Source organism: Pseudophryne corroboree, chromosome 2 (genome assembly GCF_028390025.1).
Source record: "Pseudophryne corroboree isolate aPseCor3 chromosome 2, aPseCor3.hap2, whole genome shotgun sequence".
NCBI classification, from domain to species: domain Eukaryota; kingdom Metazoa; phylum Chordata; class Amphibia; order Anura; family Myobatrachidae; genus Pseudophryne; species Pseudophryne corroboree.
The window spans coordinates 1,850,817-1,874,431 of NC_086445.1; the positions used below are offsets into that span (position 1 = coordinate 1,850,817).

The following is a 23,615-nucleotide window of genomic DNA, read 5'->3' on the forward strand; positions in this document are numbered from 1 at the left end:
ATCAAGTCTGGAGACTTTTCTCCACATAAATATACTGGAGCTAAGGGTAAATTTATAATGCTCTAAGCTTAGCAAGACCTCTGCTTCAAGGTCAGCCGGTATTGATCCAGTGGGAAAAACATCACGGCAGTCGCCCACGTAAACAGACAGGGCGACACAAGAAGCAGGAGGGCAATGGCAGAAACTGCAAGGACTTTTCGCTGGGCGGAAAATCATGTGATAGCACTGTCAGCAGTGTTTCATCCCGGGAATGGAAACTGGGAAGCAGACTTCCTCAGCAGGCACGACCTCCACCCGGGAGAGTGGAAACTTCATCGGGAAGTTTTTTTCCACATGATTGTAAACCGTTGGGAAATACCAAAGGTGGACATGATGGCGTCCCGTCTGAACAAAAAACGGGACAGGTATTGCGCCAGGTCAAGAGACCCTCAGGCAATAGCTGTGGACGTTCTGGTAACACCGTGGGTGTACCAGTCGGTGTATGTGTTCCCTCCTCTGCTTCTCATACCTAAGGTGCTGAGAATTATAAGACGTAGAGGAGTAAGAACTATACTCATGGCTCCGGATTGGCCAAGAAGGACTTGGTACCCGGAACTTCAAGAGATGCTTACAGAGGTCTTATGGCCTCTGCCGCTAAGAAGGGACTTGCTTCAGCAAGTACCATGTCTGTTCCAAGACTTACCGCAGCTGCGTTTGTCGGCATGGCGGTGGAAAGCCGGATCCTAAGGGAAAAAGGCATTCCGGAAGAGGTCATTCCTACCCTGGTCAAAGCCAGAAAGGAGGTGACCGCACAACATTATCACCACATGTGGCGAAAATATGTTGCGTGGTGTGAGGCCAGGAAGGCCCCACAAAGAAATTTCAACTCGGTCGTTTCCTGCATTTCCTGCAAACAGGAGTGTCTATGGGCCTCAAATTGGGGTCCATTAAGGTTCAAATTTCGGCCCTGTCGATTTTCTTCCAGAAATAATTGGCTTCAGTTCCTGAAGTCCAGAAGTTTGTCAAGGGAGTATTGCATATACAACCCCCTTTTGTGCCTCCAGTGGCACTGTGGGATCTCAACGTAGTTCTGGGATTCCTCAAATCACATTGGTTTAAAACCAGTCAAATCTGTGGATTTGAAGCATCTCACATGAAAAGTGACCATGCTCTTGGCCCTGGCCTGGACCAGGCGAGTGTCAATTTGGTGGCTTTTTCTCAAAAAAGCCCATATCTGTTTGTCCATTCGGACAGGGCAGAGCTGCGGACTCGTCCCCAGTTCTCTCCCTAAGGTGGTGTCAGTGTTTCACCTGAACCAGCTTATTGTGGTGCCTTGCACCTACTAGGGACTTGGAGGACTCCAAGTTGCTAGATGTTGTCAGGGCCCTGAAAATATGTTCCAGGACGGCTGGAGTCAGGAAAACTGACTTGCTGTTATCCTGTATGCACCCAACAAACTGGGTGCTCTTGCTTCTAAGCAGACTATTGCTAGTTGGATGTGTAATACAATTCAGCTTGCACATTCTGTGGCAGGCCTGCCACAGCCAAAATATGTAAATGCCCATTCCACAAGGAAGGTGGGCTCATCTTGGGCGGCTGCCCGAGGGGTCTCGGCTTTACAACTTTGCCGAGCAGCTACTTGGTCAGGGGCAAACACGTTTGCTAAATTCTACAAATTTGATACCCTGGCTAAGGAGGACCTGGAGTTCTCTCATTCGGTGCTGCAGAGTCATCCGCACTCTCCCGCCCGTTTGGGAGCTTTGGTATAATCCCCATGGTCCTTTCAGGAACCCCAGCATCCACTAGGACGATAGAGAAAATAAGAATTTACTTACCGATAATTCTATTTCTCGGAGTCCGTAGTGGATGCTGGGCGCCCATCCCAAGTGCGGATTATCTGCAATACTTGTACATAGTTACAAAAATCGGGTTATTATTGTTGTGAGCCATCTTTTCAGAGGCTCCGCTGTTATCATACTGTTAACTGGGTTTAGATCACAAGTTGTACGGTGTGATTGGTGTGGCTGGTATGAGCCTTACCCGGGATTCAAAATTCCTCCCTTATTGTGTACGCTCGTCCGGGCACAGTACCTAACTGGCTTGGAGGAGGGTCATAGGGGGAGGAGCCAGTGCACACCACCTGATCGGAAAGCTTTACTTTTGTGCCCTGTCTCCTGCGGAGCCGCTATTCCCCATGGTCCTTTCAGGAACCCCAGCATCCACTACGGACTCCGAGAAATAGAATTATCGGTAAGTAAATTCTTATTATCCTTTATTAATATGGCGCCACAAGGGTTCCACAGCGCCTAATTACAGAGTACTTAAATAATCAAAATGGAAAACTGACTAAAGGTGCCCATACACTAGACGACCTGTTAACGATTTCTCTTGAACTCCCTCGGTAGCTCCCTGACAAACGATCTAGTGCAATACACATAAGCTATATCTTACGATCTGGAAGTGGCTACATCCATGAACATGCTCTTGTGGACTATACAGTAGCTTCAGATCTTCTCTGCAGTAGGGAAGATCAGTAGCTCCGACCAACGACCAGCAGGACTGCGCATTGTGATCGTTCACAGACACTGAACGATCTGCACTATTACGAATGTTTTTTAGTTCCGATCCGTTGGAAATGCCCAAATCGCTCATAATATTGTCTAGTGTATGGGCATCTTTAAAATTGAAGACGGTATAGGACAAGTACAGGGTGAATAAACATAGCTACATCAGCAGATGACACTGGAATAAGTATCAGGTGGCAGAAGACTGCTGGATTTGGTGCTGTTGAAGATTATGTAAGTAAGAAAAGGATAAGCACGTGAGGGAAGAGGGCCCAACTCATGAGAGCTTACAGTCTATAGGGGAGGGGCAAAAAGACAGGGGTGACACAGATGGGGTAGACAGAAAACGTAGGACAGAGGGTTAGGATGAGATTAGGTTTGGTGAAGAAGTGGGTCTTAAAAGCCCATTTGAAGTTTTGTGGAGAGTCTGAGGGGGATAGGTAGAGAATTCCAGAGTAAGGGAGCAGCACGTGAGAAATCTTGGAGATAGGAGTGGGAGGTAGTAATCCGTAGGCAGGAGAGTCAGCGTGCAGAGGGAAGAGGATGGGTGGGAGTGTAAAGGGAGATAAGGTCAGAGATGTAACTGGGAGAGGAATGGGTGAGGGCTTTGTAGGTGAGTGTGAGAAGTTTGAAATGGATTCTGAAATGGAAGGAGAGCCAGTAAAGGGCTTTTAGGAGAGGGGAGGTGGATGTAGTACGTTTGGTGAGGAAAATGAGCCGGGCAGCAGCATTGAGGATAGATTGGAGTGGAGAGATGTATTTGTCAGGGAGGCCAGTCAGGAGGAGATTACAGTAGTCCAGTCTGGAGATGACCAGTGAGTGGATGAGGGTCTTAGTAGTGTCCTGGGTTAGAAAGGGTCTGATCCTGGAAATGTTTTTTAGATGAAAACAGCAGGTTTGTGAGAGGTGCTGAATGTGTGGTGTGAAGGAGAGGGAGGAGTCAAGGATTACTCCAAGACAGCGCACTTGGGGACTAGAGGAGATAGTAGTGCCATCAATAATGATATTGTAGGAGGTGAGGTTATGTGGGAGGAAGGGAAGATGATCAGCTCAGTCTTAGACATGTTAACTTTTAGAAAGGGTTTTGACATCCAAACACAGATAGCAGAAAGACAGTTGGAGATACAAGTGAGGAGAGCTGGGGAGAGGTCCGGAGAGGAAAGGTAGATTTAAGTGTCATCAGCATAGAGATGATATTGGAAGTCAAAAGAACTAATGAGCTCAACTAAAGAGGACGTATAGAGCGAGAAAAGGAGAGGACCAAGTACCGAGCCTTGGGGTACACCTACAGTTAGTGGAAGTGAGGTGGAGCCATGAGAGGAGACAGAGAAGGAAAGTTCAGAGAGGTAGGAAGACAGCCAAGAGAGGGCAGTATCACGCAGACTAATGGAGTGAAGGATTTGCAGAAGGAGAGGGTGGTCCACAGTGTCAGAAGCAGCAGAGAGGTCAAGCAGAATAAGCAGAGAGTAGTGGTCCTTAGATTTGGCAGCATGGAGGTCATTGCAGACTTTTATGAGGGCAGTTTCAATGGAGTGGAGAGGACGGAAGCCAGACTGGAATGGGTCAAGCAGTGAGTGGGAGAAAAGAAAGGAAGTAAGATGGTTGTAGACAATACGCTCAAGGAGTTTGGAGGCAAAAGGGAGGAGAGGATGGTTTGGTAGTTGGAGAGAGTGTTTGGATCAAGGGTAGGTTTTTTAAGAATAGGAGAGACGAGTGCATGCTTGAAGGCAGAAGGGACTGATGAGAGGGAGAGATTGAGGATGGGAACAGGCAAGAGACAGGTAGCGGAGGAGGCGGGAGGGAATAGGGTCAAGTGGGGAGGTGGTGGGGGTGGGAACAGATGAGGGCCACGACTTCCTCATCAGGTACATGGGAGAACGATGTTAGAGTTGGTAAAAAGGGAAGGGTGGCAAGGGATAGGAGGTGGCTGGTTGCTGATGGTCTGGTGGGATGTGATGTCCTGACGAATGGAGTCAATTTTGGATGTGAAGTAAGTGGCAAAGTCAAGAGCAGAGAGCGAGGAGGGGAGACGAGGTGTGGGTGGGCAGAGGAGTGAGGAGGGGAGATGAGGTATGGGTGGGCAGAGGAGTGAGGAGGGGAGACGAGGTGTGGGTGGGCAGAGGAGTGAGGAGGGGAGACGAGGTGTGGGTGGGCAGAGGAGTGAGGAGGGGAGACGAGGTGTGGGTGGGCAGAGGAGTGAGGAGGGGAGACGAGGTGTGGGTGGGCAGAGGAGGGGAGACGAGGTGTGGGTGGGCAGAGGAGGGGAGACGAGGTGTGGGTGGGCAGAGGAGGGGGGAGACGAGGTGTGGGTGGGCAGAGGAGTGAGGAGGGGAGACGAGGTGTGGGTGGGCAGAGGAGTGAGGAGGGGAGACTAGGTGTGGGTGGGCAGAGGAGTGAGGAGGGGAGACGAGGTGTGGGTGGGCAGAGGAGTGAGGAGGGGAGACGAGGTGTGGGTGGGCAGAGGAGTGAGGAGGGGAGACGAGGTGTGGGTGGGCAGAGGAGTGAGGAGGGGAGACGAGGTGTGGGTGGGCAGAGGAGTGAGGAGGGGAGACGAGGTGTGGGTGGGCAGAGGAGGGGAGACGAGGTGTGGGTGGGCAGAGGAGTGATGAGGGGAGACGAGGTGTGGGTGGGCAGAGGGGTGATGAGGGGAGACGAGGTGTGGGTGGGCAGAGGAGTGAGGAGGGGAGACGAGGTGTGGGTGGGCAGAGGAGTGAGGAGGGGAGACGAGGTGTGGGTGGGCAGAGGAGTGAGGAGGGGAGACGAGGTGTGGGTGGGCAGAGGAGGGGAGACGAGGTGTGGGTGGGCAGAGGAGGGGAGACGAGGTGTGGGTGGGCAGAGGAGGGGGGAGACGAGGTGTGGGTGGGCAGAGGAGGGGGGAGACGAGGTGTGGGTGGGCAGAGGAGTGAGGAGGGGAGACGAGGTGTGGGTGGGCAGAGGAGTGAGGAGGGGAGACGAGGTGTGGGTGGGCAGAGGAGTGAGGAGGGGAGACGAGGTGTGGGTGGGCAGAGGAGTGAGGAGGGGAGACTAGGTGTGGGTGGGCAGAGGAGTGAGGAGGGGAGACGAGGTGTGGGTGGGCAGAGGAGTGAGGAGGGGAGACGAGGTGTGGGTGGGCAGAGGAGTGAGGAGGGGAGACGAGGTGTGGGTGGGCAGAGGAGTGAGGAGGGGAGACGAGGTGTGGGTGGGCAGAGGAGTGAGGAGGGGAGACTAGGTGTGGGTGGGCAGAGGAGTGAGGAGGGGAGACTAGGTGTGGGTGGGCAGAGGAGTGAGGAGGGGAGACGAGGTGTGGGTGGGCAGAGGAGTGAGGAGGGGAGACGAGGTGTGGGTGGGCAGAGGAGTGAGGAGGGGAGACGAGGTGTGGGGGGGGCAGAGGAGGGGAGACTAGGTGTGGGTGGGCAGAAGAGGGGAGATGAGGTGTGGGTGGTTAGAGGAGGGGAGACGAGGTGTGGGTGGGCAGAGGAGGGGAGACGAGGTGTGGGTGGGCAGAGGAGTGAGGAGGGGAGACGAGGTGTGGGTGGGCAGAGGAGTGAGGAGGGGAGACGAGGTGGGCAGTAGAGGGAGTTGAGAGTGGCAAAGAGGCGCCGGGTTTGGAAGATTGGGAGGTTATGAGGTTCTTGAAGTAAGACTGTTTAGCGAAGGAAAGGGCAGCACTGAAGGTCCAGAACAAGTTTGAAATGGAGGAAGTCTGCCTTAGATACTTATTATATATTAATACTTAATATAGGGGAGTAATGCTGTATATATACTGTATAAGGGGAAGATAAACTGTGTATATAGAGTGGGATACTACATATAGGGTGTTCATGGGATGTAATACTGCATATAGGGGAGTGATACTGTATATAGGCTGCAGTGCTGTATATAGGGGAGTAATGTGTGTGTGTGTATATATACTTCACATAGGGTAGTATATTGTTTACAGGTGACTAATGCTGTATATAAGGTGTAATGCTGTATAATGTATAGGGGAATAATGTGCATATATATTATATATAGGGTGTGGTACTGTGTATAGGTATAATGTACATGGGATGGGATACTGTATATAATGGAGCAGGGTTGACTGGTTTAAATCAAATTATTATTATTGTTTTTTTTTTTTTTACTATGCTCTGTCTACTGGCATGGTGCCATGACTTCTTAAAAAAAGCCTATTATAAGGCAATCCCGTATTATTCCACATTCTTGTTGCTTATGGTCTTCACACACACACACAACAGAGATATAGGGAGGATGGGAGGGTGATCAATTCAGATAGGTACTAAATGTATTTTTGGTTATTAACAGCTTCCTATATAGCGCAGCATATTCCATTGCTCTTTACAATTGGAACATCATTGATAGAGCAAAACTGGGTAATAACAGACCTAGAGATAGGAAGGCCTAGCATTAGCTAAAACTACACAAACTCCTAGGACAGGAGAAAACCACAACTAAAATTCTCAAACTTATGGTGGTATCCTACGAGCTGTGGTAAATTACACCGGCTAATTAACTTACCCGTGGCTATCTAAATAGCCCGGATGCCGGCACTTATCAGGGATCTGGTATGTAGGAGAAACCAAGTCCGCTATAAGAAGCGCTTTTTCTCCTTCAGGGTCCACAGGTTATCCACAGGATAACATTGGGATATGGATGTAGCGACAGCAGATTGGCACCAACGATTAAAGCTTTCGGCCTCCCAGAATGCACCAGGCCAGTCCCCTATATCCCCGCCTCCTGGCTCAGGCAAATCAGTTTTTTGTTTGGTGCGGCAGGAGCCGGCTGAGCTGGATGCACACTAGGGGCTCTCCTGAGCTCCTAGAAAAGAAAGTATACTTTTAGGTTTTTTATTTTCAGTGAGATCTGCTGGCAACAGACTCACTGCTACGAGGGACTAAGGGGAGAAGAAGCGAACCTACCTGCTTGCAGCTAGCTTGGGCTTCTTAGGCTACTGGACACCATTAGCTCCAGAGGGATCGAACACAGGCCCAGCCTCGGTCGTCCGGTCCCGGAGCCGCGCCGCCGTCCCCCTTACAGAGCCAGAAGCAAGAAGATGGTCCTGGAAATCGGCGGCAGAAGACTTCGGTCTTCAACAAGGTAGCGCACAGCACTGCAGCTGTGCGCCATTGATCCTCATGCACACCTCACACTCCGGTCACTGATGGGTGCAGGGCGCTGGGGGGGGGCGCCCTGAGCAGCAATATTAAACACCTTGCTGGCATAAAACTCACATAATATAGTCTTCGAGGCTATATATGTGAAAAATACCCCTGCCAGATGTCCATAAAAAAGCGGGAGAAGTCTGCCGGAAAAAGGGGCGGAGCTATCTCCCTCAGCAAACTGGCGCCATTTTTCCCTCATAGCTCCGCTGAAAGGATCGCTCCCAGGCACCCTGAGCAGCAATATTAAACAACTTGCTGGCATAAAACTCACATAATATAGTCTTAGAGGCTATATATGTGAAAAATACCCCTGCCAGATATCCATAAAAAAGCGGGAGAAGTCTGCCGAAAAAGGGGCGGAGCTATCTCCCTCAGCACACTGGCGCCATTTTTCCCTCACAGCTCCACTGGAAGGATCGCTCCCAGGCTCTCCCCTGCAGTTTCAAGACTACAAAGGGTAAAAAAGAGAGGGGGGGGGGGCAGTAAATTTAGGCGCAGTAGTATACATATAAGCAGCTATAAGGGAAAATCACTCAGTTATAGTGTTAATCCCTGTGTTATATAGCGCTCTGGTGTGTGCTGGCATACTCTCTCTCTGTCTCCCCAAAGGGCTTTGTGGGGTCCTGTCCTCAGTCAGAGCATTCCCTGTGTGTGTGCGGTGTGTCGGTACGGCTGTGTCGACATGTTTGATGAGGAGGCTTATGTGGAGGCGGAGCAGATGCCGATAAATGTGATGTCACCCCCTGCGGGGCCGACACCTGAGTGGATGGACTTGTGGAAGGAATTACGTGAAAGTGTCAACTCCTTACATAAAAGGTTTGACGACATAGCAGATGTGGGACAGCTGGCTTCTCAGCTCGTGCCTGCCCAACTGTCTCAAAAGCCATCAGGGGCTCTAAAACGCCCGCTACCTCAGATGGCAGACACAGATGTCGACACGGATACTGTATCCAGTGTCGACGACGATGAGACTAATGTAACTTCCAATAGGGCCACACATTACATGATTGAGGCAATGAAAAATGTGTTGCACATTTCTGATGTTACCCCAGGTACCACAAAAAAGGGTATTATGTTTGGGGAGAAAAAACTAGCAGTGGTTTTTTCCCCCATCTGATGAATTAAATGAGGTGTGTGAAGAAGCGTGGGTTTCCCCCGATAAGAAACTGGTAATTTCTAAAAAGTTACTAATGGCGTACCCTTTCCCGCCAGAGGATAGGTCACGTTGGGAAACATTCCCTAGGGTGGATAAAGCGCTCACACGCCTGTCAAAGAAGGTGGCACTACCGTCTCCGGATACGGCCGCCCTAAAGGAGCCTGCTGATAGGAAGCAGGAGGCTATCCTGAAGTCTGTATATACACACTCAGGTATTATTTTAAGACCGGCTATTGCTTCAGCATGGATGTGCAGTGCTGCAGCTGCGTGGTCAGATTCCCTGTCGGAAAATATTGATACCCTTGACAGGGACACTGTATTGCTAACTATAGAGCATATCAAAGACGCAGTCTTATACATGAGAGATGCACAGAGGGATATTTGCCGGCTGGCATCTAAAATAAGTGCAATGTCCATTTTTGCCAGGAGAGGGTTATGGACTCGGCAGTGGACAGGGGATGCAGATTCTAAAAGGCATATGGAAGTTTTGCCTTATAAAGGTAAGGAGTTGTTTGGGGGTGGTCTCTCGGACCTCGTTTCCACAGCGACAGCTGGGAAGTCCGCTTTTCTACCCCATGTTCCCTCACAGCCAAAGAAAGCACCGTATTATCAGGTACAGTCATTTCGGTCCCAAAAAGGCAAGCGGGTTAAAGGCGCGTCCTTTCTGCCCAGAGGCAGAGGTAGAGGGAAAAAGCTGCAGCATACAGCCAGTTCCCAGGAACAAAAGTCCTTCCCCGTTTCCTCTAAGTCCACCGCATGACGCTGGGACTCCACAGGCGGAGCCAGGTACGGTGGGGGCCCGTCTCAAGAACTTCAGCAGTCAGTGGGCTCGCTCACGGGTAGATCCCTGGATTCTTCAAGTGGTATCTCAGGGGTACAAGCTGGAATTCGAGATGTCTCCCCCTCGCCGTTTCCTCAAATCTGCCTTGCCAACAACTCCCTCAGACAGGGAGGCTGTGCTAGAGGCAATTCACAAGCTGTATTCCCAGCAGGTGATAGTCAAGGTGCCCCTCCTTCAACAAGGACAGGGTTACTATTCCACAATGTTTGTGGTACCGAAACCGGACGGTTCGGTGAGACCCATTTTAAATTTGAAATCCTTGAACACATATATAAAAAAATTCAAGTTCAAGATGGAATCGCTCAGGGCGGTTATTTCAAGCCTGGACGAGGGGGATTACATGGTATCACTGGACATCAAGGATGCTTACCTGCATGTCCCCATTTACCATCCTCACCAGGAGTACCTCAGATTTGTGGTACAGGATTGTCATTACCAATTCCAGACGTTGCCGTTTGGTCTGTCCACGGCACCGAGGGTATTTACCAAGGTAATGGCCGAAATGATGATACTCCTTCGAAAAAAGGGAGTTTTAATTATCCCGTACTTGGACGATCTCCTGATAAAGGCGAGGTCCAGGGAGCAGTTGTTGGTCGGGGTAGCACTATCTCGGGAGGTGCTACAACAGCACGGTTGGATTCTAAATATTCCAAAGTCACAGCTGGTCCCTACGACACGTCTACTGTTCCTGGGGATGGTTCTGGACACAGAACAGAAAAAAGTGTTTCTCCCGGAGGAGAAAGCCAAGGAGCTGTCATCTCTAGTCAGAGGCCTCCTGAAACCAAAACAGGTGTCGGTGCATCACTGCACGCGAGTCCTGGGAAAAATAGTAGCTTCCTACGAAGCAATTCCATTCGGCAGGTTCCATGCAAGGACCTTTCAGTGGGACCTGTTGGACAAGTGGTCCGGATCGCATCTTCAGATGCATCGGCTGATAACCCTGTCTCCAAGGACCAGGGTGTCTATGCTGTGGTGGCTGCAGAGTGCTCATCTTCAAGAGGGCCGCAGATTCGGCATACAGGACTGGCTCCTGGTGACCACGGATGCCAGCCTTCGAGGCTGGGGGGCAGTCACACAGGGAAGAAACTTCCAGGGACTATGGTTTCCTCTCATACCCAAGGTACTGAGGATAATAAGAAAAAGAGGAGTAAGAACTATACTCATTGTTCCGGATTGGCCAAGAAGAGTTTGGTACCCGGAACTTCAAGAACTGATCTCAGAGGACCCATGGCCTCTGCCGCTCAGACAGGACCTGCTGCAGCAGGGGCCCTGTCTGTTCCAAGACTTACCGCGGCTGCGTTTGACGGCATGGCGGTTGAACGCCGGATCCTGAAGGAAAAGGGCATTCCGGAGGAAGTCATCCCTACGCTGATTAAAGCTAGGAAAGAAGTGACCGCAAACCATTATCACCGCATATGGCGAAAATATGTTGCGTGGTGTGAGGACACGAAGGCCCCAACGGAGGAATTTCAGCTGGGCCGTTTTCTGCACTTCCTACTGTCAGGGGTGACTATGGGCCTAAAATTGGGTTCCATTAAGGTCCAGATTTCGGCTCTGTCGATTTTCTTCCAGAAAGAACTGGCTTCACTGCATGAAGTTCAGACATTTGTTAAGGGAGTGCTGCATATTCAGCCCCCTTTTGTGCCTCCAGTGGCACCTTGGGATCTCAACGTGGTGTTGGATTTCCTAAAGTCGCATTGGTTTGAGCCACTTAAAACCGTGGATTTGAAATATCTCACGTGGAAAGTGGTCATGCTGTTGGCCTTGGCTTCGGCCAGGCGTGTGTCAGAATTGGCGGCTTTGTCATGTAAAAGCCCTTATCTGATTTTCCATATGGATAGGGCAGAATTGAGGACTCGTCCCCAGTTTCTCCCTAAGGTGGTATCAGCTTTTCATTTGAACCAACCTATTGTAGTGCCTGCGGCTACTAAAGACTTGGAGGATTCCAAGTTGTTGGACGTAGTCAGGGCCCTGAAAATGTATGTTTCCAGGACAGCTAGTGTCAGGAAAACTGACTCGCTATTTATCCTGTATGCACCCAACAAGCTGGGTGCTCCTGCTTCAAAGCAGACTATTGCTCGCTGGATCTGTAGTACGATTCAGCTTGCACATTCTGCGGCTGGACTGCCGCATCCTAGATCAGTGAAAGCCCATTCCACGAGGAAGGTGGGCTCTTCTTGGGCGGCTGCCCGAGGGGTCTCGGCTTTACAACTTTGCCGAGCAGCTACTTGGTCGGGGTCAAACACATTTGCAAAATTCTACAAGTTTGATACCCTGGCTGAGGAGGACCTAGAGTTTGCTCATTCGGTGCTGCAGAGTCATCTGCACTCTCCCGCCCGTTTGGGAGCTTTGGTATAATCCCCATGGTCCTTACGGAGTCCCAGCATCCACTTAGGACGTCAGAGAAAATAAGATTTTACTCACCGGTAAATCTATTTCTCGTAGTTCGTAGTGGATGCTGGGCGCCCATCCCAAGTGCGGTTTGTCTGCAATACTTGTACATAGTTATTGTTTAACTAAAGGGTTATTGTTGAGCCATCCGTTGAGAGGCTCAGTTATATTTCATACTGTTAACTGGGTATAGTATCACGAGTTATACGGTGTGATTGGTGTGGCTGGTATGAGTCTTACCCGGGATTCAAAATCCTTCCTTATTGTGTCAGCTCTTCCGGGCACAGTATCCTAACTGAGGTCTGGAGGAGGGTCATAGTGGGAGGAGCCAGTGCACACCAGGTAGTCCTAAAGCTTTCTTTAGTTGTGCCCAGTCTCCTGCGGAGCCGCTATTCCCCATGGTCCTTACGGAGTCCCAGCATCCACTACGGACTACGAGAAATAGATTTACCAGTGAGTAAAATCTTATTTTTTTCCCCCGAATATTTTTTTCACCGATACTGGGCTGAGGGAAGGAATGTACGCATGATTCCACATTTTTACCCACGTTACACTTCATATCTCATCATATTTTTTTACACTGACTACAATAATGGAGCCTTTTTCTGACCAGATTGTGATGTTCATGAAGTCGAATCCCGGCCGCCCACAATCCGACCATTGGGCCGTTTCCGACCAGAGGCGTGTCTAATCCATTTCAAATTGAATATGTCGAATTCAGTGTCCAGGAATTAAGGTTTTGACAGTCGAATCGGAAAACTGTTGAATCCACTGTGGGATTCGACTCCAATTGAATATACCCCATAACATGTGAGAGTTAGATTTGGGTGGGGTGTGTTCAAACTGAAATCTAACTTGCAGTGTAAAAATAAAGCAGCCAGTATTTACCCTGCACAGAAACAATATAACCCACCCAAATCTAACTCTCTCTGCACATGTTACATCTGCCCCCCCTGCAGTGCACATGGTTTTGTCCAACAGCTACCAAGTTTGCTGCTGCGATCAACTCTGTATTACCCCCTAAGTCTTCATCTACCTTTGAGTACGAATAGTTAGATAAGTGCCTGATGCATATGCGTCTGTAAACTATAGCTGCTGTTTTCTTTCGCTGTGCGACTGAATACGGTTAAGGTCCTATATAAGGTAATGCAGTAATATGTTTCTCCTACATACTTGAAATGTATCTGTAGTTGATGTGTGCTCATATTGCTTATTATACTAATGTATAAAATGTGACTGATTGCTGACTACTATAATTCTGTCTGTTTCTGTGTTTCCGATCCTCAATGCTGGTGCAAAGCAGGGAGGGATCGGATTGTATGTCACTTTAACAAATTTTAAAGTGATTGCAGTCACAAATTGTGTAGTTAACACTGTACATGTGTGATTTATTTATCATGTCTATGAGAGGCAAGGGTGAGGGGGGGAACATTTTGTGTTTGTCTTGCAAAGCTGGGTTAACCTCTCAGGATCTGGTTCAAAATGGATTATGTGTAAATTGTTTTAGCTTCCATCAAAGCCTCCTGAATAATTCAAGGCAGGCTCAGGTTCAAGTTGAACCCCCATGGGCTATTTTTGCAAAGACATTATCTAGTATAGCTGAGCGGATAATGCCAGCTCCGATACCAGGAATAGGTTGCCCTATTAACCCAGACATGCAACATTCCACCTGGGGTTTATCACATCCAGTACAGGAAACGGCAGCCTCTCAACAAAAACAAGCTGAAAGGCCGGTGGTAAGTAAATCACATAGACATGAAACAGCATCTTCACAGTCTACTCATGTTTCCGATGAGGACTCGTCAGAGGATGAGGACTCATCCCACTCCGGGTCTGCAATCAGAGGCGAGGATGAAAGCCTCAGCTCAGTGGACATACCTGAGCTAATTAGTGCTAGGAATGGTATTCTATCCTTAGAGGAGGCAGAAGAGCCTTTGTTAAAATCTAAGGCACCTGTGTTTAAACGTCCCAAAACAGTTAGGGTTAAGTTTCTCGAGTCAGAACAAATGACATAAATTATGCAAGAGGCTTGGGTTACACCCAGTAAGAAGTTTAGATTTCCAAAGAAATGGAATTCCAATTATCCTATTCCAGCTGGGGACTGTTTAAAAAGGGAGGTGGCTCCCAAAGTAGATATGCTCGTCATTCGATTGGTGCGAAAATCTACATTACCTCTGCCTTCAACATCATTAAATTAGGTCACGGATAGGAAGATGGTTTTTTAAAAAACATTTCTGCAGCGGGGTACACTGGTATTCCACAGGGAATAACATTGGGGTGTAGAGTTGGATCTTGATCCAAGGCACCAACAGGCCAAAGCTTTGACTGTTCCCAGGATGCACTGCACTGCCTCCTCTATAGCCCCGCCTCCAGGCACTGGAGCTCAGTTTGTAAGTTGGTGCCTGCAGTGCAGGCAGCTAACAGGTGGGGCTGCGCTAGGCAGCCCTGAAAAGAGCTTTTTAGAAGACTTCAAGGGCCGCAGCACTTTATATGTCTTTATGACATACTGTGCTGCTGCTCCATCACCTCCCTCAGCGGCGCTGCATACTCCGGCGGCTGGGTTCCCGGGTACTTGCAGCAGAGACGCACCGGCTTTAAGGCACACCACCGCTTCCCTCTCCAGAATCGCGTGGCTGCACTACGGGGAGGAGGTAAGAGGGTCTCCCAGGTGGGACTCGCCGATAAATCGTAATCCAGCGCGGTCTCAGGAGACGGACAGCGCCGCTGGTATGACACTGCGACGCACAGGGACCCACTATATCCACCAGGGCAAGGGAGCACAGGTCGGATTTACTAAAACCCGTTTACAATAGGCTCCACAGTACCCGGTGGTGAAGTCCAGCATAGGGGATAAGGCACTGACCTGTAGCCCCTCCTCCAGCCCCAGGCGCCATTTACTGCTGGTGTTCCCGCCCTGGAGCTGCATTTCTCTTTCCCTCACTCCCTGAAGAGATTTTTGCTCCATCTTCACTACTATCTGGGCTGATCTCCGGGACTGCAGGGCTCGGTCTCCTCTGTAAAGCCACCTGTCTCCTCAGCGCTGTGCATTTACAGGCACGTAAGTATTCTACATGTTATTTTAGACAGTGTTAGTTAAGAACAAGTGTACTGCTATCTGAATGTTTAGTACAAGTATTCTGTGATATACATCCAGTAGTTACCGTGCATTGTTATATCTATATACATACATATCTATATGTAGTGGTACTAGTCCAGTGCAATTTTATTGTTTATCTGTAATAACTTCTGCATTGTACCTGTGACTGAGTGTGCCTGTAGCTGCTGTGTGGATTTCATTCTTGTGTATCACACGTATTGCTATCACTATATTCTGTACCCTGGGGGGCCAAGTGCGTCAGGGTCTAATGTAATATATAGTGCTACACAGGATATAGTGTTTTTTATTTTTCACTGTTTCACTGTTTTTCACTCAGTCACCTCACACCGCTTAAATCGTCTGTTTGTGCTCTGTATTTACTGTCACATTAGACAGGGTTATTTGCAGGTTTTGTATTTGTATGGCTATAGTGTACTGTTACGCCCTAATGCTACATTCCCTATAATGTCTGCTACACAGGGCGGGAAATCCGCAGACGCTCCTGCATCATGCAGTGCTGGCTCCACGGATTTACCTGAGGGGGAAGTTTTAGCTGAGGGTTCAGGCACTGGATGCCATACATCTCCCAGTCAGCCAGCAGCACCTGTGGCCAATCAGGACCCACCTTGGGCAGCGTTTTCAAGTTTGCTGACTACGCTTGTAACACGCCTTTCACCCCCAGTGGGACCTTCTGTGCCATTACAGCCACATATTGTCCCTGTAGTTAATCCGCCCCCGACGGATACTCTGTCTAACCAGTTATAGCAATTAAATCAATCTGTGGTTTAACAAAAGTCCACCCCATGCCCTTCTGGGGCCAAGGGGTCATCTGAGCAGGCCATTTCCAAAATCAACCTTTACCCAGCCCAATCCACCATCATCCATCCTTATATCCTGTCTTGTTCCCCTTTTATATGAGTTCTTGTGTGTATATTCTGCATACAATGTGTTACGTATAATCCGTACTTATAAACTCTGCAGGACCTCAACACAAGTCATCATGGATGACATCTTTACCCAGTGCCGCGAAGGTAACGCCGTGGCTGTTCGATTGTGGCTGGATAATACAGAGAATGACTTGAACCAGGGGTGAGTGGTTCCTTGTCCTTTTGTTTCATTCCTTCCACCTGCTCTATCAATAGCCCCCTATGTTCCATCGAGGACCATTCCTTCCCCCCTTGTATAATTCTATCCTCCTATGCTCTAGCACTGGCGATGCCTCCCCACCCTGTATGACCCTTTCCTCCTACGGTTTAGCGTTGGCCATGCCTCCTACCCCTGCATAACCCTGTCTGCCTGTGTTCTAGCCATGACCATGCCTCCACCCGCCGTGTAATTCTGTCTTCCTACATTCTAGTGCTGACCATGCCTTTTCCTCCTCCTGTATAACCCTGTCCTCTGTTCTAGTGCTGACCATGCCTCCTCCTATATAACCCTGTCCTCTGTTCTAGTGCTGACCATTCTTCCTCCTCCTCCTCCATAACCCTGTCCTAGTGCTGACCATGCCGCCTACTCCTCCTGTATAACCCTGTCCTCTGTTCTAGTGCTGACCATGCCGCCTCCTCCTTCTCCTGTATAACCCTTTCCTCTGGTATAGTGCTTACCATGTCTGACTACGATCTAGCCATGCGGCCTCCACCCCATATATGAACCTGTCCCCCCTATGCTCTAGCACTTACCATACCTCCTCCCCCTCTATAACTCTGTCCTCCTACATTCTAGCGATGACCATGCCTCCGCTTCCTGTATTACTCTGTCCCCCTCTGTTCGAGCGCTGGCCATGACTCCACCCCCTGTATTGCCCTGTCCTCCAACATTCTAGCGCTGACCATGCCTCCACCCCCCTGTATTACCCTGTCCCCTTCTGTTCTAGTAATTACCATGCCTTCACCCCATCTATAACTCTGTCCTCATATGTTCTAGCGCTGGCCATGCATGACCCTGTCCTCCCACTGTACATTCTGGCAATGATTATACCTTCACCCCCTATATGACCCTACCCCCCTATGTTCTAGCGATGACTATGCCTCCTCAACCTGTGTGACTATGTCCTATGTTCTAGTGATGACCATGCCTTCACCCCATCTATAACACTGACACCCTCTGTTCTAGCGCTGGTCATGCGTCCTCCCCCTGCATGACCCTGGCCTCCTACTGTACGTTCTAGCAATGGTCGTACCTTCACCCCTGTATGACCCTGTCCTCCTCTGATCTAGCGATGACCATGTCTCCTCCCCCTGTATGACCCTGTCCTCGTCTGTTCTAGTGCTGACCATGTCTCCTCCCCCTGTATGACCCTGTCCACCTCTGTTCTAGCGATGACCATGTCTCCTCCCCCTGTATGACCCTGCCCTCCTCGGTTCTAGCGATGACCCTGTCCTCCTCTGTTCTAGCGATGACCATGTCTCCTCCCCCTGTATGACCCTGTCCTCCTCTGTTCTCGCGATGACCCTGTCCTCCTCTGTTCTAGCGATGACCCTATCCTCCTCTGTTCTAGCGATGACCATGTCTCCTCCCCCTGTATGACCCTGTCCTCCTCGGTTCTAGCGATGACCGTGTCTCCTCCCCCTGTATGACCCTGTCCTCCTCTATTCTAGCGATGACCATGTCTCCTCCCCCTGTATGACCCTGTCCTCCTGTTCTCGCGATGACCCTGTCCTCCTCTGTTCTAGCGATGACCCTATCCTCCTCTGTTCTAGCGATGACCATGTCTCCTCCCCTTGTATGACCCTGTCCTCCTCGGTTCTAGCGATGACCCTGTCCTCCTCGGTTCTAGCGATGACCGTGTCTCCTCCCCCTGTATGACCCTGTCCTCCTTGGTTCTAGCGATGACCCTGTCCTCCTCTTGTTCTAGCGATGACCATGTCTCCTCCCCCTGTATGACCCTGTCCTCCTCTGTTCTAGCAATGACCCTGTCCTCCTCTGTTTTAGCGATGACCATGTCTCCTCCCTCTGTATGATCCTGTCCTCCTCTGTTCTAGCGATGACCATGTCTCCTCCCCCTGTATGACCCTGTCCTCCTCTGTTCTAGCGATGACCCTGTCCTCCTCTGTTCTAGCGATGACCCTGTCTCCTCCCCCTATATGATCCTGTCCGCCTCTGTTCTTGTGATGACCCTGTCCTCCTCTGTTCTAGCGATTACCATGTCTCCTCCGCCTGTATGACCCTGTCCTCCTCCTCTGTTCTAGCCATGACCATGTCTCCTCCTCCTGTATGACCCTGTCCTCCTCCTCTGTTCTAGCGATGACCATGTCTCCTCCTCTGTTCTAGCGATGACCATGTCTCCTCCTCTGTTCTAGCGATGACCCTGTCCTCCTCTGTTCTAGCGATGACCCTGTCCTCCTCTGTTCTAGCGATGACCCTGTCCTCCTCTGTTCTAGCGATGACCCTGTCCTCCTCTGTTCTAGCGATGACCATGTCTCCTCCCCCTGTATGACCCTGTCCTCCTCTGTTCTAGCGATGACCCTGTCCTCCTCTGTTCTAGCGATGACCCTGTCTCCTACCCCTATATGATCCTGTCCGCCTCTGTTCTTGTGATGACCCTGTCCTCCTCTGTTCTAGCGATGACCATGTCTCCTCCGCCTGTATGACCCTGTCCTCCTCCTCTGTTCTAGCCATGACCATGTCTCCTCCTCCTGTATGACCCTGTCCTCCTCCTCTGTTCTAGCGATGACCATGTCTCCTCCTCTGTTCTAGCGATGACCCTGTCCTCCTCTGTTCTAGCGATGACCCTGTCCTCCTCTGTTCTAGCGATGACCCTGTCCTCCTCTGTTCTAGCGATGACCCTGTCCTCCTCTGTTCTAGCGATGACCCTGTCTCGTCCCCCTGTATGATCCTGTCCTCCTCTGTTCTAGCGATGACCATGTCTCCTCCCCCTGTATGACCCTGTCCTCCTCTGTTCTAGCGATGACCCTGTCCTCCTCTGTTCTAGCGATGACCTTGTCCTCCTCTGTTCTAGCGATGACCCTGTCCTCCTCTGTTTTTAGCGATGACCCTGTCCTCCTCTGTTTTTAGCGATGACCGTGTCCTCCTCTGTTGTAGCGATGACCCTGTCCTCCTCTGTTGTAGCGATGACCCTGTCCTCCTCTGTTGTAGCGATGACCCTGTCCTCCTCTGTTGTAGCGATGACCCTGTCCTCCTCCCCCTGTATGATCCTGTCCTCCTCTGTTCTAGTGATGACCATGTCTCCTCCCCCTGTATGACCCTGCCCTCCTCGGTTCTAGCGATGACCATGTCTCCTCTCCCTGTATGACCCTGTCCTCCTCCTCTGTTCTAGCGATGACCATGTCTCCGCCCCCTGTATGACCCTGTTCTCCTCCTCCTCCTCCTCCTCCTCCTCCTCCTCCTCTGTTCTAGCGATGACCATGTCTCCTCCTCTGTTCTAGAGATGACCATGTCTCCTCCTCTGTTCTAGCGATGACCCTGTCCTCCTCTGTTCTAGTGATGACCATGTCTCCTTCCCCTGTATGACCCTGTCCTCCTCTGATCTAGCGATGACCATGTCTCCTCCCCCTGTATGACCCTGTCCTCCTCTGTTCTGGCGATGACCATGTCTCCTCCCTCTGTATGACCCTGTCCTCCACCTCTATTCTAGCGATGACCATGTCTCCTCTCCCTGTATGACCCTGTCCTCCTCTGATCTAGCGATGACCATGTCTCCTCCCCCTGTATGACCCTGTCCTCCTCTTTTCTAGCGATGACCCTGTCCTCCTCTGTTCTAGGGATGACCATGTCTCCTCCCCCTATATGACCCTGTCCTCCTCCTCTGTTCTAGCGATGACCATGTCTCCTCCTCCTGTATGATCCTGTCCTCCTCTGTTCTAGCGATGTCCATGTCTCCTCCCCCTGTATGACCCTGTCCTCCTCTGTTCTAGCGATGACCCTGTCCTCCTCTGTTCTAGCGATGACCCTGTCCTCCTCTATTCTAGCGATGACCATGTTTCCTTCCCCTGTATGACCATGTCCTCCTCTGTTCTAGCGATGACCCTGTCCCTCCTCTGTTCTAGCGATGACCCTGTCCCTCCTCTGTTCTAGCGATGACCATATCTCCTCCCCCTGTATGACCCTGTCCTCCTCCTCTGTTCTAGCGATGACCATGTCTCCTCCTCTGTTCTAGCGTTGACCATGTCTCCTCCCCCTGTATGATCCTGTCCTCCTCTGTTCTAGCGATGACCATGTCTCCTCCCCCTGTATGACCCTGTCCTCCTCTGTTCTAGCGATGACCCTGTCCTCCTCTGTTCTAGCGATGACCCTGTCCTCCTCTGTTTTTAGCGATGACCCTGTCCTCCTCTGTTTTTAGCGATGACCCTGTCCTCCTCTGTTTTTAGCGATGACCCTGTCCTCCTCTGTTTTTAGCGATGACCCTGTCCTCCTCTGTTTTTAGCGATGACCCTGTCCTCCTCTGTTTTTAGCGATGACCCTGTCCTCCTCTGTTTTTAGCGATGACCCTGTCCTCCTCTGTTTTTAGCGATGACCCTGTCCTCCTCTGTTTTTAGCGATGACCCTGTCCTCCTCTGTTGTAGCGATGACCCTGTCCTCCTCTGTTGTAGCGATGACCCTGTCCTCCTCTGTTGTAGCGATGACCCTGTCCTCCTCTGTTGTAGCGATGACCCTGTCCTCCTCTGTTGTAGCGATGACCCTGTCCTCCTCTGTTGTAGCGATGACCCTGTCCTCCTCTGTTGTAGCGATGACCCTGTCCTCCTCTGTTGTAGCGATGACCCTGTCCTCCTCCCCCTGTATGATCCTGTCCTCCTCTGTTCTAGTGATGACCATGTCTCCTCTCCCTGTATGACCCTGTCCTCCTCCTCTGTTCTAGCGATGACCATGTCTCCTCCTCTGTTCTAGAGATGACCATGTCTCCTCCTCTGTTCTAGAGATGACCATGTCTCCTCCTCTGTTCTAGAGATGACCATGTCTCCTCCTCTGTTCTAGAGATGACCATGTCTCCTCCTCTGTTCTAGAGATGACCATGTCTCCTCCTCTGTTCTAGAGATGACCATGTCTCCTCCTCTGTTCTAGAGATGACCATGTCTCCTCCTCTGTTCTAGCGATGACCCTGTCCTCCTCTGTTCTAGCGATGACCATGTTTCCTCCCCCTGTATGACCCTGTCCTCCTCTGTTCTAGCGATGACCCTGTCCCTCCCCTGTTCTAGCGATGACCATGTCTCCTCCTCTGTTCTATAGATGACCATGTCTCCTCCTCTGTTCTAGAGATGACCATGTCTCCTCCTCTGTTCTAGAGATGACCATGTCTCCTCCTCTGTTCTAGAGATGACCATGTCTCCTCCTCTGTTCTAGAGATGACCATGTCTCCTCCTCTGTTCTAGCGATGACCCTGTCCTCCTCTGTTCTAGCGATGACCATGTTTCCTCCCCCTGTATGACCCTGTCCTCCTCTGTTCTAGCGATGACCCTGTCCCTCCCCTGTTCTAGCGATGACCATATCTCCTCCCCCTGTATGACCCTGTCCTCCTCCTCTGTTCTAGCGATGACCATGTCTCCTCCTCTGTTCTAGCGATGACCATGTCTCCTCCCCCTGTATGATCCTGTCCTCCTCTGTTCTAGCGATGACCATGTCTCCTCCCCCTGTATGACCCTGTCCTCCTCTGTTCTAGCGATGACCCTGTCCTCCTCTGTTCTAGCGATGACCCTGTCCTCCTCTGTTCTAGCGATGACCCTGTCTCCTCCCCCTGTATGATCCTGTCCGCCTCTGTTCTTGTGATGACCCTGTCCTCCTCTGTTCTAGCGATGACCATGTCTCCTCCCCCTGTATGACCCTGTCCTCCTCCTCTGTTCTAGCGATGACCATGTCTCCTCCTCTGTTCTAGCGATGACCCTGTCCTCCTCTGTTCTAGCGATGACCATGTCTCCTCCCCCTGTATGATCCTGTCCTCCTCTGTTCTAGCGATGACCATGTCTCCTCCCCCTGTATGACCCTGTCCTTTTCTGTTCTAGCGATGACCCTGTCCCTCCTCTGTTCTAGCGATGACCCTGTCCTCCTCTGTTTTTAGCGATGACCCTGTCCTCCTCTGTTTTTAGCGATGACCCTGTCCTCCTCTGTTTTTAGCGATGACCCTGTCCTCCTCTGTTTTTAGCGATGACCCTGTCCTCCTCTGTTTTTAGCGATGACCCTGTCCTCCTCTGTTGTAGCGATGACCCTGTCCTCCTCTGTTGTAGCGATGACCCTGTCCTCCTCTGTTGTAGCGATGACCCTGTCCTCCTCCTGTTGTAGCGATGACCCTGTCCTCCTCCCCCTGTATGATCCTGTCCTCCTCTGTTCTAGTGATGACCATGGGTTCAGCCCTCTGCATTGGGCGTGTCGTGAAGGCCGCAGTAACATTGTTGACATGTTGATAATGAGAGGAGCCCGAATCAATGTTATGAACAGGGGAGATGACACCCCACTGCACCTCGCTTCCAGTCATGGTCACCGGGACATCGTCCAGAAGGTAAGTCGTGACCCTGGAGTAAGTACTCCCAGTGACCATACAGTTGATATGCAGGGCCCCAACCCTATGTGTCACCATGGTATAGGGCAGTGTGGCGGAATGCAGGACTGTGCTGACCTCAGAGTGTGCAGCCTGACTGGCGCTTATCCTGTACCAGATCTACAGGGGGTTATGTAGTAGGTTCTGATGTTACGGAACCAGCGTGATTCCTGCAAAACCAGCCATATAACGGATTGCCAAAGTCATGCTGGCACTGTCCTCCCGGGACCTAGTACGTAGCCTCCACAGTGTTACCATTTATACGTAGACGTAATGGCTGTGTCTGTGCAGAGAAGTGTTCTCATTGGGACTGTGTATGAACTATGGAGGCAAAACAATTGTCTGTGTTCCGGCATCATGCAAAAAGTAGTGTATGGATTTGGATGGTGTTTTCACTATTTTATAGCTTAGTCACCTAGAAAGAAATGGAGGTCTGTATTATCTCAATGTGACATCAGGGAGAGGAGCAATAAAGGAAAAACCTGATGCTGGACACTCGGTCGTGCCGTGTGCAGGCTCCTCAAGCCAAACATGACTATGGCCCTCATTCCGAGTTGTTCGCTCGTTCTTTTTCATCGCATCGCAGTGAAAATCCGCTTAGTACGCATGCGCAAAGTTCGCACTGCGACTGCGCCAAGTAACTTTACTATGAAGAAAGTATTTTTACTCACGGCTTTTTCTTCGCTCCGGCGATCGTAATGTGATTGACAGGAAATGGGTGTTACTGGGCGGAAACTCGGCGTTTCAGGGGCGTGTGGCTGAAAACGCTACCGTTTCCGGAAAAAACGCAGGAGTGGCCGGGGAAACGGTGGGAGTGCCTGGGCGAACGCTGGGTGTGTTTGTGACGTCAACCAGGAACGACAAGCACTGAACTGATCGCACAGGCAGAGTAAGTCTGGAGCTACTCTGAAACTGCTAAGTAGTTAGTAATCGCAATATTGCGAATACATCGGTCGCAAT

At 50.5% G+C, this 23,615-nt stretch overlaps 1 protein-coding gene across 1 annotated transcript in view; it reads left to right on the forward strand.

Moving 5' to 3' along the window:
- The window catches only part of ILK (integrin linked kinase), a 94,498-nt gene that overhangs the window by 6,840 nt on the left and 64,043 nt on the right, over nt 1-23,615 (forward strand). The window contains exons 2-3 of the mRNA XM_063950783.1: nt 16,151-16,258; nt 22,451-22,616. Coding sequence (XP_063806853.1) covers nt 16,170-16,258; nt 22,451-22,616 — 255 coding nt within the window. The 5' untranslated portion in view covers nt 16,151-16,169. The remainder of the gene's footprint in view (nt 1-16,150; nt 16,259-22,450; nt 22,617-23,615) is intronic.